The 20,543-nt window shown below is 40.4% G+C and overlaps 1 protein-coding gene across 5 annotated transcripts in view; it reads right to left on the reverse strand.

Annotated features, from left to right (window-relative positions):
* Positions 1–20,543, reverse strand: part of TMEM178A (transmembrane protein 178A) — a 215,973-nt gene that overhangs the window by 51,503 nt on the left and 143,927 nt on the right. Inside the window, exon 1 of one of the 5 annotated variants that reach the window (XM_072140756.1) lies at positions 9,976–10,366. The exons of 1 other annotated variant lie outside the window; for it this stretch is intronic. Coding sequence is in view for 2 of the 4 variants with exons in the window: in XM_072140752.1 (XP_071996853.1) it covers positions 9,360–9,780 (421 nt within the window). In the remaining 2 variants the exon portion in view is untranslated. Of the gene's footprint in view, positions 1–9,340; positions 10,367–20,543 lie in introns of those variants that run through there. 3 more of the 5 variants (XM_072140755.1, XM_072140752.1, XM_072140754.1) reach the window with 3 other exon arrangements.

A 20,543-nucleotide genomic window follows, 5' to 3' on the forward strand; every position in this document is an offset into this window, starting at 1 on the left:
CCAATAATGTTTCTGACTTATTGTACGGATTGTTACGAACGCGTCACTGCCAAATATGTGGGGTATTTTGGTGATTTTCAGGTTGTTTCACTTTATTAGATGTGTATAGGGAATGTTTGTGTTTAGGGGACTTTAACTTTATTTAATTAATTCTTTTTATTCAAAAGTGTGTTTAATTAGTGTTTTTTTACTTTTTTTCTTTACATATACAGGTTAGCTTGAACAAGCGATCCACTGATCGCTTGTTCAAGCTATTCTTCACCTAATACAGTGTAATACAGATGTATTACACTGTATTATGTGACACACTGAGCATGCTGCAATCTCCGCAATCTCCGATCGCGGTTGTTAGAGGCGGGTGTCGGCTATAATATATAATATATGACGTACTATTACTGCATTTTGCGGGAACGCACCTCCCGCCATGCAGTAATAGTACGTCAAATGTCGGGAAGGGGTTAAAGGAGCAATACATCCTCTGCCCATTAAAGTCCACATGCAGTGGGCCCCTTTAGGACAGTGGGCCTTGGGCAAATGCCCAGTTTGCCGTACCGTAACACCTTCCCTGTTTGAAAGTATATCATTACATAAACAAAAAAATTTAACCAAAGACAAATAGTAATGGATACATTCGCTAAATGCCGCATCCCATAATAATGAGCATACACTACCCGTAACAGCAAGAGGATAAACGCCACTTTACTAATTAAAAATTATTTTTTATTCACAGTAATTAAAAATATTAATTCATTACAATCAAAAATAGTAGAGACAAGGATGAGTACACAACAAATGGTGCTGGGCAGTGTGTTTTTGCAGTGGCATCTTAGGCTTATAAGTATATTATATACATTTTAATAAATATCTATTTTTAACTTGTAAAGTGGCGTTCATGTTCTAGCTGTTATTGATAGTGTAACCTCATTACATATTTAATAAACTGATAGATCGTTAAATCGATAGATAATATTTTATGTACATAAACTATCAATTCTATTAGCATACCATGGGCTTGACAGTATCATAAGAAAATGTTAAAATGCCCTAAAGATATTCATTGGTTTTGCTTATTATTGAAATCTATAATAAATATTTAATGTGGCAGATATCTAAATACAGCTTTTTATTTTCCAGCAATCATTTTTTATTTCAAGCAATCATTACCAAAACGTGAGCCCCAGTGGTTCCCTGTGTATGTGTGACTTGACTTCTAATACCTATAAAACATTCCCATGAAATTCTCTAATTTATTCACGCTAAGCAGGCTGTATAGTCTACATTCTACACACACAATATTTTGATATTATGTTTCTGAATTTATACCACTAACATCTGAATAGAAGCACCATATACAATGTACCAAATGTCAGGTAGTACAGGCAGATTACATTTTAATGAAGTCATTTCACTGAATATGCATTTTTCTAACTACTGTGTGGCATTCATTTTGCTTAAATTTACGAGTATTAACCCCTTAAGGATGCAGCCATTTTATAGCTTAAGGCTCAGTCCCATTTTTGTATTCTGATTTGCGTCACTTTATATGGTTATAACTTTTGAACACTGTTACTTATCAAAGTGATTCTGAGATTGTTTTTTCCCACATGTTGTACTTCATTTTAGTGGTAAATGTTGGCTGGGGCCATGTGACGGCATTTTATTTGCAGGATGAGATGCGTTATCCAGTGTTACCATTTTGGGGTTGGTATCTCCTATTGTTGAAAATTTCTGAACTTTTTTTTTGAGGGCAGGAGTTTTTTTTACTTTTTTTTGTGTTCACAGTATAGTCATGTAATCTTTATTCTATGGGTCGATACGATTATGGGGATACCATGCATGAATATTTTTTCTTATTATTTACTAGATTTGCCAAATAAAACTCTAATGTGGGGAAAAATGTACCATTTTTGCATCACTGTCTTCCAAGTGACACAACATTTTAACTTTTTTGGCTTCAGAGCTGGTTGATGTTTTTTTTTTTTTTTTTTTGTGGGACATTGCAACAGTATCATTCTGGATTACATATTTTTTATCACTTTTTATAGCATTTTTTTGTGGGATTAAATAGGTAAAAATCATCATTTTTTACGGCATTCATTGTACGGGTTCAATAATGATTAACTTTTATTCTACGGGTTGTTACGGACATGGTGATACTATATATGTGGGTTTTTTGTTATGATTTTGACTTTTTTTGTGCATTATATGTCTCTTTATATATTTTGGGGCTTGTGGGCAGTTTTATTGATTTTTTAATTTATTGTTTTATTGAACTTTTTTTTTTTTACTTTTTTATTAGTTCCACTATGGGACATGAACAAGAAATCATCTGATGCTTGTTCATGATAATACTCTGCATTACTGATGTATTGCAGGGTATTAGCATTGTCAGCCTATGCACATGCATAGGCTGACACTGTGCCTTTAGGACGTCATCTTAATGGCACTGCCTGAAGGCAGCCCTGGAGTCCTGATCGGACCCCAGGGCTGCTATAGCAACCATCCACGTCCCTCCCCCCCCAAAGATGGCACAGGGGGGGCCATCATGGGGGAAAGACCCACCCAAAGGCAAGTTAAATGTTGCGGTCGCACTGACCGCAGCATTTAACTGGTTAAACACCTGCAATTGGAGCCCACTACAATCGCAGGTGTTACTCAGGGATGTCAGCGGTAGATTACCCCCGGGGCTGGTTCGATTCCGGGGCAGAGCCGAACTGGCATTGTCTCAGTGCCGTACTAGTACACCGCTGAAGGCTAATGGCGGGAGCCTTTGCCTTACTAGTATGAGGCGGTTCTACCAACGCCATAGACAGGGGGCATCTTCTACACCTAGAGGAGAGGTGGTTCTACCATCGCCATAGACAGGGGGCATCCTCTACACCTAGAGGAGAGGCGGCTCTACCATCACCATAGACAGGGGGCATACTCTACACCTAGAGGAGAGGCGGCTCTACCATCGCCATAGACAGAGGCATCCTCTACACCTAGAGGGGAGGAGGCTCTAGCATCAACAGGGGGCATCTTCTACACCTAGAGGAGAGGCGGCTCTACCAACACCATAGACAGGGGACATCCTCTACACCTAGAGGAGAGGACGTTCTACCATCGCCATAGACATGGGGCATACTCTACAACTAGAGGACAGACTGTTCTACCATTGTCATAGACAGGGGGCATCCTCTACGCCTAGAGGAGAGGTAGTTCTACCTTCGCCATAGACCGGGGCATCCTCTACACCTAGAGGAGAGAAGGTTCTACCATCACCATAGAAAGGGGGCATCCTCTACACCTAGAGGAGAGGTGGTTCTACCATCGCCATAGACAGGGGGCATCCTCTACACCTAGAGGAGAGGCGGCTCTACCATAGACAGAGGCATCCTCTACACCTAGAGGAGAGGCGGCTCTAGCATCAACAGGGGGCATATACTACACCTAGAGGAGAGGGGGTTCTACCATCGCCATAGACAGGGGGCATCCTCTACACCTAGAGGAGAGGCGGCTCTACCATAGACAGAGGCATCCTCTACACCTAGAGGAGAGGCGGCTCTAGCATCAACAGGGGGCATCTTCTACACCTAGAGGAGAGGCGGCTCTACCAACACCATAGACAGGGGACATCCTCTACACCTAGAGGAGAGGACGTTCTACCATCGCCATAGACATGGGGCATACTCTACACCTAGAGGACAGACTGTTCTACCATTGTCATAGACAGGGGGCATCCTCTACGCCTAGAGGAGAGGTAGTTCTACCTTCGCCATAGACAGGGGGCATCCTCTACACCTAGAGGAGAGGAGGTTCTACCATCACCATAGAAAGGGGGCATCCTCTACACCTAGAGGAGAGGTGGTTCTACCATCGCCATAGACAGGGGGCATCCTCTACACCTAGAGGAGAGGCGGCTCTACCATAGACAGAGGCATCCTCTACACCTAGAGGAGAGGCGGCTCTAGCATCAACAGGGGGCATATACTACACCTAGAGGAGAGGCGGTTCTACCATCACCATAGACAGGGGACATCCTGTACACCTAGAGGAGAGGAGGTTCTACCATCGCCATAGACAGGGGGCATCCTCTAAACCTACAGGAGAGGCGGTTCTATAATCACCATAGACAGGGGGCATCCTCTACACCTAGAGGAGAGGAGGTTCTACCATCACCATAGACAGGGGGCATCCTCTACACCTACAGGAGAGGCGGTTCTAACATCACCATAGACAGGGGGCATCCTCTACACCTAGAGGAGAGGCGATTCTAACATCACCATAGATAGGGATTCTTTACTGTAAGAGCATGGAGACTATGGAGCTCTATGCCGCAGGAGGTTGTTATGGCGGATACTTTGTACATGTTCAAGAGAGGGCTGGATTCTTGAGAACATAATTGAGAAAAATACAATTATTTTATCTCACAGGTTGAACTTGGCAGACCTGCATCTTTTTTTATTTACCTTATTTACTTTGATACTATGATTGTAATCAAGGAAAATGAAAGCGGTATCACAAACCTGGAATATGTTGGCATAGCCACAAGATCTGCAGTAAATATCCAATATATACTAACCTTCCCTCTGAACTTACCTCGTCATACAGGCATGGAATACTCTATGCAATGGCTAATCTATAAAAAATGGGTGAGGAAAGGTGTGAGACATGGGATAACCCAATCTTTACCATGAAAAAAACATGTATAAGAGCAAATATTGTGTTTTTAAGAAATAATTAAAGGGCATTTCAAGGGAGAGCCATCACCTCTAGAATGGGGGTTTCTGGACTGATTTTTCCTTTAATGGAAATAAGCCTTCATCTTTATAATAGTTACAACAATTTGAGGAAAAGTAACTACAGCAGCTCATAATCTTGTGTCCATCACAACCATTTTGCTAAATATCCAACAGCGATTATTAATCAAGTAGATATAATCCAATTATATGTCACAAATATGTACAAATATTTCAAGGAAAACACATAGAACCACCTAATTCAATGCATCTAACAGTTGTCCACAGAAGTGTATGCAGTGAATGTGCCGAGCATCCCCAAATGTGCACTTGACTTCTGGCTTATGCTGTCTATCTCACGGACAGCACACAGAACATTTTAGTATTCATTCAATTAATTTTACAGCCATGTCACAGGACACATGACTTTAATCCATTTTGCATTCTAGATGACCCATTCATGTCTATAGGGATGCACATTGCATATCCATTCCAATTTTCACAGTTTTGTTTTTAGGAGGCACTGTAAAATTAGAAAGTAAAACAAAGAAAAATAAACTAACAATAAAATTTCAAATAACAAGTGCAATAGACATGGATGCTGTCCATCACACACATAAATATGGGCACAAGCTCTGCCAGTTCGGACCTGTAGACCTGTTTTGGTATAGTCTTTGCCGGTTTCCCAGCAAAGACTATAGTTAATGCTTCTGACCAGGGGTTCACACCCTGCTTGCCCACCGCACTCTCCACCCGTATATGCCCAAGGTTCGGAGAAGCCATAAAACTGTCAGGATGGGGGAGATTCTTCTCTACCATAAATTTTTTTTAACAGCCATGATATTTTGTAGTCCTCACTAGAAATTAGGCAAAAAATTCCTCCTATAAGTATTTCGATTAGTAATTTTTGTACTGTACAAAAGTACAATTTAATTTTCCTACATTACAATCCATTGGGTTTCCTTTTGGCTGTTCACGGTTTTTGTGGACTCATTAGAGTTTCTGGGTGTGGATTCAGAGAAGGACTTAAATTTATAGAAAGTGTGGAAACTCATAAAAGAAGTAACAAATTATTCTGGATAAAGATGCAACAGAACATGCAACAACTACATGTAGTTTATATGTTCTCCCAATGTATGTGCGGGTTTCCTCCAGGTACTCTGGTTTCCTTCCACACATGGAGATAAGAACATCTAGGGCAGTGATGGTGAACCTTTTAGAGATTGCGTGCCCAAAGTGAGACTCAAAAACCACTAGCTTTTCCCAAAGTGCCAACACAGCAATTTAGGCAGTAACAAGCTTATTGCTACCAGAATCTTTGAGCTCCAATCCGACACCTTTTCACTCTTTGGACAGGACCAAGCAGCACAGGATGGGTCACTTTACAATAGCAGGGCACTACTTGGACTACCTTAGACTGCAGGAAGATGCCATGTCTGGCAAACTCTGTGCCTGGGAGACAGCCTGTGTGCCCACAGAGATGCCTCCGAGTGCCATCTCTGGCACCAGTGCCATAGGTTTGCCACCACTGATCTAGGGCAAGGACAATCTTTATACAGCAAAGTTGACTACTGTTTATTGTTTGACTGGATTATCAGGATGTTAGTGCCCAAATTGAAAGCAGTATATTAAATGTTTTTGACCTACAATACCAAATTTATAAACACCGTTGGCTTGTCCTGTTATTTTTATTACATCACCTACAATATTGGCACCACTGATGCTTCTAATGCAGTTCAGGCTATTACACGGACATTAAAACAGCCTGCATCAATAATGTGTCACAAATGATGCATGCTAAATCATTTACCAATACAAAAAAATCAATATATAATCTCTGTAAACAATATAAGGGATGGGTATGCACAGTAGCATAACTGGGAGAGGCAGGGCCCCATAGTGAACTTCTGAATGGGGCCCCACTTACCCTTTAAAAATATACATACAGCATATACACATCCCATATGCATATGCATCTAGAGCACATACACATCACAGATACACACATACAGCATATTCACATGAAATACCCCAGATTATGGGGCCCCCTACAGTGCGGGCCCCAAAGCAGCTGCTACCGTTAGCAGAGTTATGCCCCTGGGTATGCATGACTATGATCTTAAATGTCTCCTTCTACAGTAAATAACTTAAAAAAACTTTTAACAAGTATTAAAATAAAAATATAGTAAAAAAAATGTTGCCTCCCTTCAAATTGGAAAAATAATACAAAACCATACCAAGTTGCAGACTGCTGACAATATTTATGCCGTTCCGCATTTTTGGAGGGCATTTGGTAATTATGTTTATGCATCCCTTCTACATCTGTTCAGCAAGCACATAACAATTCATAGTTTTCAGTATGTCAGATAATAAGTTTATATCTTTAGATACTGTAGCTTCTGCTTGCATAATTGTATTTGAATAAATCTATAACCCTATTCAGGGTTTATTCAGACATGCGTTATTCACATATATATGTTGTCCGTAATATTCACTGACTGTATATTGACCCATTTTTGCCTATTAGGTAACACTGTATAAGTGAACTTTATTATTTTGTTTAATAGCTTTGTTATATTGTGCATGTCACATACTATTTATGTCTGTAGGAAAGGAAGTCGACATTGTAGCAACCTCTAGAATTGCTGAATGCTATTTCTTCCTAAGGAGTCTTCTCATGTGCTTGTATGTAAGATATGGACGTACAGTAACCGTGGGCTTCTAAAATGAAAATGCTGAAATGTACACTAATTAATTTATGTGAGATTGTAAAGGATTCAGCTAATGTTACCACTGAAAAGGGGTTAAAGAGCTATGAATATAATTGTGACTTACACTATTCATTACATACATTAACGATGGGTAAATTAGATTGATGTGACACAGTTCAGGTATAATTGTGTAAAGAGGTTTATAGGTCAATTCCTGCAAAGCATCCATTTTTAGCAACCTCACAACGCATTTTGCTTCTGGAATAATTGCTGGAATTGAAGTACATTTACTAATAGACAAGTGTCATTCATCTTCCTTTTGGAAAGAAGAAATACATGCCTTCGTTCCCTCCAGTTTATTTCAATTCTCATAATGATCTGCTCCATTTCCTAAGGGTGCCAGCTGCAGTTTATAGTAGCGTGCAGAGCATAGTCCATTAACTCATGTTCTAGGGTGTCAAAGATGCATTCTGTGTGAATACACTTACAATGAGTAGTCATTGGCACCCACACTTCCCAGGCACTAGGATTACATAAATTGCAGATGGCTGGTAAATAAATCTATGATGTGTAACTAGGCAACAATTATACATCCCAATCTGCCAGGTTTTGAGTAGTTTTTATGTTACTAATTATAACAATAAACTAGTCATGTGCTAATAGATATAAAACAATAGTCATCTGTTATGTAACTTTGCATGTCACATTGGGCGCTTAGGGTTATTTTTAAAAGCTGCATCTCAGAATCCCAGCAGTGGCGATAAAAGTAATCTAAGAATAATATACTGGTCCAATCCAGTTCACTGGGTGTGCCATTAATGGGTTTTCTGTTTTATTAAAAGTAACGGATTGTATAGATATTGATTATAGGAAATTATGCCATTATAATCATAAACACACAAACACCGGATTATTGATATCTACAGACCAGTAAATCAACAACCCAGGTATATTAGGTATCTTAGTAGTCCTGTGTCTATGTTTGGATAATCAGTGTATAAAATATGGTTATGTATTTCACACTAAGACTTTAGAGCAAGCGGAACCTGACTGTTCATATTGTAAATTACCCTGATGTTAAGAAGGTGTGAGCTGGAATGTGGATCTATAGAATAAAAATAAAATATTAATAGATAATAATAAAATGCTTTGTGGATACATGTACTGTATGACAACTTCCTTGCAGTTTCACACTTTTAAGTTTTCTAATAGCACTTACACACTATATTTTGTATATAGTTTAACTGGCTGACTTATGTTTTTAGTTTGATATCACAAAGGAAGCTTATATTTGTACTTATCTAATGTAACATAGTTTATCATATTTATAAAAATACAGCAATTTGACAATGTCATCCTATATACACCACCTATAACAGGATTACAGCTTGGTTTACACACCAGTTTTGACACCAGCAAGACTGCCATACTAATAACTAGAACCTTTGTCTGTTTTCTACAATAACAACAGTCTTTTCATTTACTAAATGTATCCATTCACCATAAGGTTGTCTATTGAGGGGGTACCACAATCTGCACACTAAAAACTATCATACTAAACACAGTCATCCTGAAGACAAGTCAAACGAATTGTCCAGCAAGGCTACAGTCATGATACCTATTTGCACACACATTTACCCCAAATTACCCAAATTATTTTGAACTAAAATGATTTATTCTATTGCAACTACTGTGATAAATGCAAGATAAAGTGTAGGTCACAGTTACACAGTGCCTTCATATATTCCATTTGTTAAAGGGATTGGTGATGTGGTTATAATGCTGATGAAACTGATGAAAACTTTCTCCTGAAGAAAAACCCCAGTTTGCTAGTGGAATTTACCTAATACAGCGAGACAGAATTGTGCACATGGCATCTAGAGCAGACCCCCATCCAGATTATCCCACCTTGTCTAAGCATGCCCACCTTTCAGGATCAGATTGTCAATGTCCTTGTCGATTCCCATAATGTAGCATTTCCTCCATAGCCCAGAGTAGGTAGAGAAGAGGGGGCGTCCACAGTCGGACTCCAGGACCCCCAGTCCCAGCAGAGACCTCCAGTTTTCCAGCAGATCCTCTGGTTCTCTCACCCCACCAGCTGGGGCAGGTGATAGAAGACCCATCTTGCGGTTCTTGTTGGAGTCACCACGGAAGGGCAGCTGGTAGAGGGGCATGAGTCTGTTCTTCTGGTCTGTCGGGTCGGAGTTGCCCTGGCTCTCACAGATCTCCTTGTGTTTGCGTGTGTCAGTCTCATACCAGTGGTCTGTGAATATAGCAGTCACCAGCAGAATCAGGGAGAGAAGGCTCAGAGCCAGGCTGACAGCAGTGACCAAGCCCCGTGTCTCCATGGCTCTTTGTGCAGCAGCATCACACCAAGGCGGCACTGGCTGGCATGAGGCTTGGATTCAGGAAACACACTGCCTTCCCTTCACCCCTCTTTGTGCCCTTGCAACCATTAAGCCACCCCTTCTGTGATCTGCAACCTCCAAAACATCCTAGATGCCTCCTGTACATCTCCTAGGGCACCATGTCATCTCACCTACTTCTTCACAGCCTCCAACTGAGCGATCAAGATTTGGTGAGTTGTGCAGAACCTGGATCCAACTCAGCCTATTGTGTGTCTTGCAGTCTCATAGCCTGCCCAGGAACAGACTGCAGGCAGCTGCTTTCTTACCCAGCCAAGCAGTGTATCTTCCCTCCTTCTTACTCCCTCCTTCCCTAGAATATTATTTCTTCTCTACATCGCCCCACCTTCCTCTCCTGTCCACACTATACTTAGTCTCTCACTATCATTTTCTCTCTCCCTCATCCCTCTCTCATTACTTCTCTTTCTGCATGTTCTATCTTTCCCCCTCTTGCTTTTATGTCTCTTACAGTTCCAGCACTCTCTTTTTTAACTCTTTTGTGCTCTTTATCTCTCCCTCTTTCCTCTCTCCTTATCTCCCTCTTCAATGCAGCATGGCTACAAATCTCTAAATCAAGCGGTATCAGGATATTTATACCTGCTAAGTGAATGAATAATGTACAGTCCAATCAATCACAATAATGATCTACTCCCCACAGCATGTGCCCTTCCCAGATCCAAGCAGGGTATGACAAGGTCACAAAGACAAATCAGTAACAATGCAGTGCAGAGGAAATAAAAGCAAGCCTCAACACAGTAATATAACTCTGGTACAGGTTGTAAACATGGACATTTTAATGATAAAGATATTCTGTAAACAAAATCATACATAATAATAACTTTTCCGTTAAGCTGTCAGCTGTACTGAAGAAATATGTTGTAATTTCTAGTCGTGATCATTATTCATTACAGTAATCAATAATATTATATAACATTGTATTATTATGGAATCTAATAATGTAAAACTTGTAACTATGATTTATGACATTTCATCTTCTTATAATAATACTGTCTCATAGGAAAACAGTGTACAAACCATAATGCTTCAGTATTCAACTAAGAAGTGCAAATTATACGCTTTCTCCACATATTAGCTGTATTCACCAAGACCTTTATCACAACCTTGTTAGATCACATAACTAAAAAGGGAATGAAAAAAAGGCCATATTAAAAACGCATTTACTATATAAAGCCATTATGTGGTACATGCAGGAGTTCCAGGACTAAACTCCCAAGTGAAAGATTACTGGCCCAAGAACAGACACAGTAAAACAAACAGGAATGCTTGAGGGAAGGGAACAATCCTCTACTTTTTGCTTCTTAGATATTTAGCCAAAACACCAACTTTTCCAGATTCAGTAATTTAATTGTGCTTTAACTTCTTGCAGGCAGGATTTAGTCACAGATACCTCACTACATCATTGTAACCCAATTAAGTATGCAGCCTTTCACATAGACTCTGACTGGCAGTCTTACAGACCTCTCCTAACCACCAGTCCGATACACTAGTCACTAAATACTGTATATGCAGTATTTCCATAAACCTGCCATTGTAGATGTTGTGTCCAACACCCCAAATTCTATTTGGTTATGTTGCCCTTGTATCCAGCATCCCCAAAAATATTTGTTAATCAATCAGGCCTATAGCATGCTTCACATTACTTAATTTGTGCATGAGCAAATCATTGCTGAAAATTTGTGACATCAATTTCAATTCTTACCATTAATTGGCAATATTAAGCCCCAGTACCAGAAAAAATGGTTTAATGTACCTATAATGCCGTAAGGGAATGTCCTGGAAGGACTGAAAGGACAGACAAGGACAGTGAGCCCTTAGGCTTAACCCCCTTCCCAGCTGTCCCTACCTGATTGTCAAGCCTACCCTAAGTGTTAGGTGACACTTCCACGTTCCCTTCCTGTGCCAAAGGAGAAACATGGAGAAAAAGACTAAACAATGGAAATATTGAAGAATAACAAATAAACCAAGAATACAATGGAGTACTTAATCAGTAGACAAAAGAGATAGAAAAATAGGCCAAGGGTCTAGAAATCCAAAATAGAGAAGTAAAGATAAATGCTAGGAAGGTCCAAATAAGACTTAAAGCAAACTTAGGGAAAATGGAGGGCATATTTTTATGAGTCAAGAAGATGATTGAGCCAGTTCTGTGACATCCAGACAAGACAGAGCAGCAGGGGAGAAATGTGAGTGAATAAGTGTTCTGTCCATCCCAGCTTAACTGTTTGCAACCCAGAGCAAAATCCACAGGAGACAGATGGTATGGTGGAAACAAAGGGAAAGAGTAAAGCAGTGTTCAGACCAGTAAAGAAAGAATGTATCCCAAGAACAAAATCACACACTGCAATAGAGTGTCAAGCTCAAATGAGCCATGGGACCTCCACCACTCACTCTTGCTCATATTTTTTAATGAACATGGCCAAACACAGATATTACTCCCTTTTCTAAGAGATTTGTCAATGTGGCAGAGAGGCCTATGCTCAGGCCCTCTTATATGGTATGTGGCTGAGATAAGCGCCACTTATTTAAGTCACCTTAAATCTTAATCAGAGAAAGAGTTGAAAGATGTTTGCAGTGACTTTCCTTTTAGGGTATCTGAGTATACCAGTCTCATTGGTTCTGACAACCAAAAGACAGGATATCATTCTCTGATCAAACCTAAAATGATTGTAGCAATAGGGCTTTTAACAAAAATGTTTCTTTGTTATGTGCAAAAAAAGAATTACTTTACCACAGCTATGATGTAATGACACACTATATAGTCACTATGAAATTTGTTTGAATAACACAATATTAGGTTACTGGAACTATGAGATCATCGCGTGGCTGTATACTGTATATTAATTGTATTATATTTATCAGCTCTAAAAGCAAAATGCATTTTACTATATTAGATATGTCTTTGTGGCTATTCAGTACTTCAATCATTATTGTATTTTGAATGACCTTTGTCTTGACCTTTGATTGAGACTACCTTTCTTGGTTGATGTGACATATGGAATAGCCTGCATATACAGCAACAATAGACTGATGTGGTGGTTGAATGAAACCATGTAAAAAAAATTAAGTTAATACAGGCGGTCCCCTACTTAAGGACACCCGACTTACAGACAACCCATAGTTACAGACAGACCCCGCTGACCTCTGGTGAAGCTTTCTGAATGCTTTACTTTAGCCCCAGATTGCAATAATCAGCTGTAAGGTGTCTGTAATGAAGCTTTATTGATAATCCTTGGTCGCATTACTGTAAAAATGTTTAAACTACAATTGTCACTGGGGCCAAATTTTTTTTTGTCTGGATCTACAATTATAAAATATACAGTTTCGACTTACATACAAATTCAACTTAAGGACAAACCTCCGGACCCTATCTTGTACATAACCCGGGGACTGCCTGTAGTTAACTATGAGCTTCAGATTTATTTTGCATGAATCTCATTATATTGACTGCGTCATTAACAAAACATGATGCAATTATTTTAAGAAATTTTTCACTTCTATTGCATACACAGTGGGTACGGAAGTATTCAGACCACTTTTTTACTCTTTGCTTCATTGCAGCCAATTGGAGAGATTAAAAAATGTTTTTTTGCTTATTAATGTATTACATCTTGTAGATATTTTTGCTAATATATTAAACAATAAAAAATTAAATATGACAAGGTCATAAGCATTCAGACCCTTGGCTCTGACACTCATATTTAATTCACCTGCTGTCCATTTCCTTTTAATCCTCCTTGAGATGGTTCTACTCCAGCTGTGTTTAATTAAACGGATTAGACTTGATTAGGAAAGGCACACACCTGCCTATATAAGACCTCACAGCTCAAAGTGCATGTCAGAACACATGAGAAGTTATGAGGTCTAAAAAACTGTCCAAGGCGCTCAGAGACAGAATTTTGGGATGACAGCATTTCTTCCTCGACCTGGCCGTCCGGCCAAAATAAACTATCACGGAAGAAGAACCCCAAGATCACTGTGGCTGAGCTCAAGAGATGCAGTTGGGAGATGGGAGAAAGTTTCACAAAGTCAGCTATCACTGCAGCCTCCACCAGTCGGGGTTCTATGGCAGAGTGCGCCGACAGAAGTCTCTCCTCAGTGCAAGACATATGAAAGACACAGACGACAATACATCCTCCACGATCCCCTGCCCACCCATCGGTATGTCTTCCTGCGAGCCCGCCTCCACGATCTCCTGCCCGCCCACCAGCAAGTTTTCCTGCGCGCCCGCCCACCACCACGATCTCCTGCCCGCCCACCATCAAGTCTTCCTGCGCGCCCGCCTCCACGATCCCCTGTCCTGCGAGCCTGCCTCCACAATCACTTGCCCGCCCACCGGTAAGTTTTCCTGCACGCCCGCCACCACGATCTCCTGCCCGCCCAACGGCATGTATTCCTGCGAGCCCGCTTCCACGATCTCCTGCCCGCCCACCGGCATGTCTTCTTGTCCATTGGCATGTGCCCCTACCTGCCTGTCGGCGCGTCCTTCCGCCTGCAGACGCATCTCCCTACCCGCCCGCCGCCTCCCCCAATTTATAGCCATGTGCAAACCCCCGCTCACCCCTGGCACCCCCGAACTTCACGGAGACGCTCCACCCCTCCCGAAAGCACCGCCCGCCAGGACCACAAAGTAAATTAGAAATGTTATATGCTATCTGTGCATATACATATATATGTATGTATATGTGTGTATCTGCTGTTTGAGTATTTATGTATATTCTGTATGAGTGTATATATATATATATATATATGTGTATATTTTCTGTATGAATGTGTATATATGCTGTATATGCGTATATGCTGTTTATATACTCTATGTGTATATATGCTGTATGTATACGCAGTATATCTGTAGATGCTGTATATACTGTATGTATATGCAGTACATGTGTCAGTGCTGTATATACTGTATTTGTATCTATGCTGTATGTATATGCAGTATAGGGGGTATTTATCAGGACTTTTTTCACACTAATGTGCCAATTCACCACCTTCACGCTAGTGGGGTGTAGAGGGGCGAGTCCGGGCGGCGGGTAGTGGGCCGGCGCGGGGCTCTCCTGTCCCTGCACTTTCTGCAGCTGCTGGCGAACTTTACAATGTGAAAATTCGCTGGCTGCGCTTATTTTTATGCCAGGCTGTGTCTGGCGTAGAGATAGACACTGCCCAGCATCCCACCAGATACATAAAGAGGCTGAAGGCTCTTGATGCATGCGGCTGCGCCGGGCGGCGGCCGGCGTATGATAAATAGCCACCTAAATAACCGTGTGTATATACGGTGAGTATATACTGTATGTATATATATTATGTATAAATAATATATAAGTATGTATATAATGTGTATGCACTATACAGTATGTGTGCCAATTGTATGTGTATATCCTGTATGAGTTTGTATAACATGTGTATAAATGTATAGGTAAGTGCATAAATGTGTGTAGAAGAGTATACGAATATATAAAAGTGAGTGAATGAATTTAGAACTTTACCTGTGTGTATATAATATAAACGTGTGTACTTGAGTGCTTACATATGTTCGATCGTATAAACATGTTTGTACCAATATGTTTGTTTTTTTTTTAAGGGGAAGGGGGGCCCCATGCAGAAATCTGCTATGGGGCCCAAGCTCTCCTAGTTACGCCCCTGACTTACAGTTTGCAAAAAAACACATGAAGGACTCCCAGACTATGAGAAATAAGATTCTCTGGTCTGATGATATGAAGATTGAACTTTTTGGTGTTAATTCTAAGCGGTATTGTGTGGAGAAATCTAGGCACTGCTCATCACCTGCCGAATGCAATCCCAACAGTGAAACAGGGTATTTTTCAGCTGCTGGAACAGACTGACTGGTTGCAATTGAAGGAAAGATGAATGCGGCCAAGTAAAGAGATATCCTGGATAAAAACTTCTTCCAGAGTGCTCTGGACCTCAGACTGGGCCAATGGTTCACCTTCCAACAAGACAATGACCCTAAGTACATATGCAGCTAAAATAACAAAGCAGGGGCTTCAGAACAACCCTGTGACCATTCTTGACTGGCCCAGCCAGAGCCCTGACCTAAACCCAATTGAGCATCTCTGGAGAGACTTTAAAATGGCTTCCACCAATGTTCACCATCCAACCTGAGGGAACTGGAGAGGATCTGCAAAGAAAAATGGAAGTGGATCCCCAAATTTAGGTGCATCATTCCCAAGAAGACTCATGGCTGTTCTAGCTCAAAAGGTGCTTCTATTCAATACTGAGCCAAGGGTTTGAATACTTATGACAATGTGATATTTCAATCTTCTTTGTTTAATAAATTAGCAAAAATATATGCGTATAATAAAAATATAGTCAAAAGAACAATACTTCTTAATATTTAGCGTGATCCAGGTAAAGGGAACAAACTGAAACACAATGCATTTGCAAAAACCCTGTATAAATAAGCTATGGATATTCTCCATGGAGATGATCAATCTGGCCATACTTGAATATAAAAATTTGTTTTAGAAAGGTCATGGTTTACTTTTAAATAGTTATAAATCCTATTAACTTTTTTCATTTAAGGGAACCTGTCATCCGGAGGTCCTTTTCACATGATGACATGTTCCAATAGCCTTTGGCATGTTGATTTAAAATTTGATTGATTTGTTGTGAATCTTAATATTTTCACTGCTTTTTAATCGTTTCTCTGATAGCAGCATGTGGTGAGTCCTGGATAGGGGGCAGTTCAAATGAGAATTACGTGGAAGAGGCTGAGGAAGGAGGAGATGAGTGAGGAGGAGGAGGGGGGGGGGGGCGCATAGTGGAGAAGCATTTGGACGGTCAACCAGGTAATGTTGTAGAAAATAAAAATAATATATCGCTTTACAAAGCATAGCGGTCGTATACAAATAAAGTACTACATTACAGTGGACAAATAGTCATATGGAGCAGGATTGGGTTCCTGCTCGCAAGAACTTACAGTCTATAAGGATGAGGGAATGACACAAGAGGTATAACAGCTTTTATAATTGTCCCGCCATTCTTTATAAGGGAACAAAATAAAATAATCAAATAAATAAATAAAAATGCTGCTGTTTGAATCAGACGCCAACATATATATATGTCCAAAGTCACCTTTGGATTTAGCAGTTAGGAGATCATTGGAAAATAGCAGTTTCTGTGGAGTGCATTGTACCAAAATCAGATTGTAGGAGCTGAAGGAGGGAGTGAGCTAAGAGATAGTGAGTTAGTCGACCAGGCATTCTAAGAGTTTGTAGATGAAAGGGAGACTGGTTGGCGGTTAGTACTATTGGACTGGTCCAGGGAAGGTTTCTTTAGCAATATGGTTTCCAGGAGCCTGGACACTTCTTCCTCTGTGACTGGCTCAATGGAAGAGAGTGAACAGGGTGGATTAATGGAGTGAGTGGATTGAGAAACAATTTTCTGGCAAATGCAGTCAGTTTTAACTTTAAAGTCGGTGACCAGATCTTCAGCCCCAAGGCCTGTGACAGGTGGCTGGTCTGTACCTTTGATGTACGTAAGGAATGAAGAGTACCGAAGAGCCTTTTAGGATTGTTAGAGAGAGAGAGAGGATATTAGATTAGTTGAGTAGACCTGTTTAGCAAGGTGAAGGGCAGAGTTATATTTTTTGAGCATAAATGTGCAGTGTAGAAAGTCTGCAGATGTGCACAATTTTCCCCACAGACGTTCAGAACTCCTGGAGCACTGCTGAAGGAAACTGGTTTTGCCTGTATGCCAAGGTTTCCTGTGTATGTGTTGAAAATTTCAGATAGAGACTGGTGCCATCTCATCTACGGCGCTTCTGACGGTATGATTATAATGGTTAGTATCGAGGTTTGGACAGATGAAGGAAAAGATGCGGGACAGTGAAGTCTGCAAGATTTCTGTGAGTTGGTAAATATCAATGGAACGTGGGTCGCGGTATGTACGATGGGGAAATTGATTCTGAGAAGGTTAAGGATTATTAAAAGTTAAAAAAAAGAAGTTTCATGGCTTAAAGTATAAAGGAAGAATAGATAAAATTAGATATTGAAGAAAGTCGGGAGAAAACCAATTCAAGGTTGTTTCCTCCATTAGAAGTGGGAGAATCACAGAGTTGTGAAAGACCGAGAGAGGTAGTGATAAGAGCTGAGAGGCAGGAGGGGAAAATGGGATTGTTAATATACATGTTAATGTCTCCCATCATAATGGTTGTAATCTCACAGGATAGAAAGAGAGGAAGCCAAGAGGCAAAGTGGTCAAGTAGCTGGTATGGTGAGTTAGGAGGACAGTATATCACAGCCACATGAAGAGAGAATGGGCAGAAAAGTCTGAGGGTGTTTGGACTTTAAAAGATGGGAAAGTGAGAGTGGGTAGAGGAGGAATGACCTGGAAAATGCATTGTGGATAAAGGAGTATACCTACCCATTCTCCCTGCGTATTCTCAGGTCTGGAGCAGTGAGAACATTGTAAGCCGCCATAAGACAAAGTAGCAAAGGAGGCAGAATCATCCTGCCGGATGCATGTTTCAGTGATGGCCAGCAGGTCAGGCAGGACTTAGAAATAAAGAGGTCATGAACAGCTTCTAGTTGGGCATTCCATTGGGCACATTTAAAAGGATTTATGGGTGGAAGAGAAGGAGAATCTTGATAATCTTGATAAAGTTAGTAGGGTTTCTGTGTGAAGTGTTAAAATGAACAGAAAGGGGGCCTTGGTTAGGAGATATTTCCTCTGCAGCAAGCAGGAGGAGAGAGAAGAGAGACACAAATAGTTTAGAGATTTATAAGAATTTATTTCTTGCTTTACAACAGAACACATCATATACTAACATTAGATAGACACTAACACTAACTAAAATTAGTATGGTTACATAAACTATAGAGTGTGTGAGTGATGTACAAGGATGAGTGAAGAGGCTAGCCATGGATAGTGTGGATAGATCATGAACAGATAAATGCCATTGCAAATTCTGTAAATGAACTGAAAGGCAGAGTATATAGTTGAAAAATGCATTTAGCAATCAGAAATACTATGTATATCTAGAAATATCACACATCTGTATGAAGTACATATTTCTAAAGCCTATTTGGATGCAAGAATTAGTTGGAGTATTTTTTATAGAAATCTTCCTAATATAAACACGTCCTTCTAAATGTTGCAGAGCCATAATAAAGCACAGAAAGAACATAAATCATAAACACAAAAGATTATCTACAGTCAAAAGAACAATATTATAAAACAATACATTTTATGTTTCTTTAGAATGGTATTTTTTCATGCCAAGATTCCAGTATTGAAACAACAACAGCAGTTCTAGCGCAGTGCAGATGATTACAAATGAATATACAATTTATATAAATATAGTCACGGGGGGGGCATTTGTCATTGCAAGTCCTAATAAATGACCCTCACTGAGGAAAACAAACAGAAATAGAGATACCTGTCCTCCCCCCAACATAAAAGACTTATTTTATTTTTCAGTACCTCATTTTTTTCCCATTATACTTTATGGAACCTGCCCCCCCCCCCCCATGAGCAGGCCACTCCTTTAAATACTGCATTATTGTTTGTATGATGAAAGATGTACAATTTTACAATTTATAGATCTATTTATAGCTCACAATGCTCACAGCTCAGTGCAGTGACAGACATAAGAACACAATGGGGCAGATTTATTAAGCTGTCTGAAAGTCAGGATATTTCTAGTTGCCCATGGCAACCAATCACAGCTCCCCTTTAAAATATTCATGAGCACTGGTAAAATGAAAGCTGAGCTGTGATTGGTTGCCATGGGCAACTAGAAATATTCTGACTTTCAGACAGCTTGATAAATCTGCCCAAATGTCTGCTGGTCCCAAACTCAGAAGATCCAGGGTCGGGTCTGGGGGCAACCAAAATTGTGTACACCAGGACTGATAGAGATAGAGATAGGTGTGAATTATATCTGTGAAATGCTGTATTTTCATTAATAACAGTGAATTAGAGAATGTGTCATTTTGTTATCCTGATTATATTTAGGAAACTTGTCTTTGTGGGAATACCCCTTTAGCAAAGGAGATCAAGTATAAAACTATCAATTAGGGATATTCATTAGTGGTGATCCCACAGGTAGCATTCCATTTCTAAAGACTATAATCACATAGTCCACTATTCCTATAGACTATAACCACCTAGTTGCTCCACTATACATTATCAAATGAGGCTGATGTATCTGGCGGGTGCTGCCGAGTATTTTTTTTCTACGCCAGGCCCTGCCCAGTGAGTGCACAGGCGCAGGGACAGTTACGCCCGCACTGGCCCACTCCCGTGCGGCAGCGCCGTCCGGCTGGCCAGCCGCGCCCCCCTTTATGCCTCTTCATGCCCCAATGGTGTGAAGGTGGCAGATTGGAGTAAATAATCGCAAGTGCTAGCAATAAGCTACCATGTGTGATTATTTCAGGGCTTCTATGCCACTGACGTGGTGCAGAGGCCCTGATAAATATGCCCACGGTCTACACTCCCTTAGACCATTAAAGGGGTATTCCGGGAATATGAACGTCTGACACAAAAACCCATGATGATATAAATAAATACAACAATACTCAATGTCATTAGTAACAAAACGGAGCTTAAATAATTTGATTTTATGATTTACAAAATGTATGGCCTCTCTAAAGTAGATGGAGTTATCACTAAGATGGCTGCCACTGGAAACTACAAGTTCCATGATCCTTTAGTTCTCAGTGATTCCT

Source organism: Engystomops pustulosus, chromosome 3 (assembly GCF_040894005.1).
Source record: "Engystomops pustulosus chromosome 3, aEngPut4.maternal, whole genome shotgun sequence".
Lineage (NCBI taxonomy): Eukaryota > Metazoa > Chordata > Amphibia > Anura > Leptodactylidae > Engystomops > Engystomops pustulosus.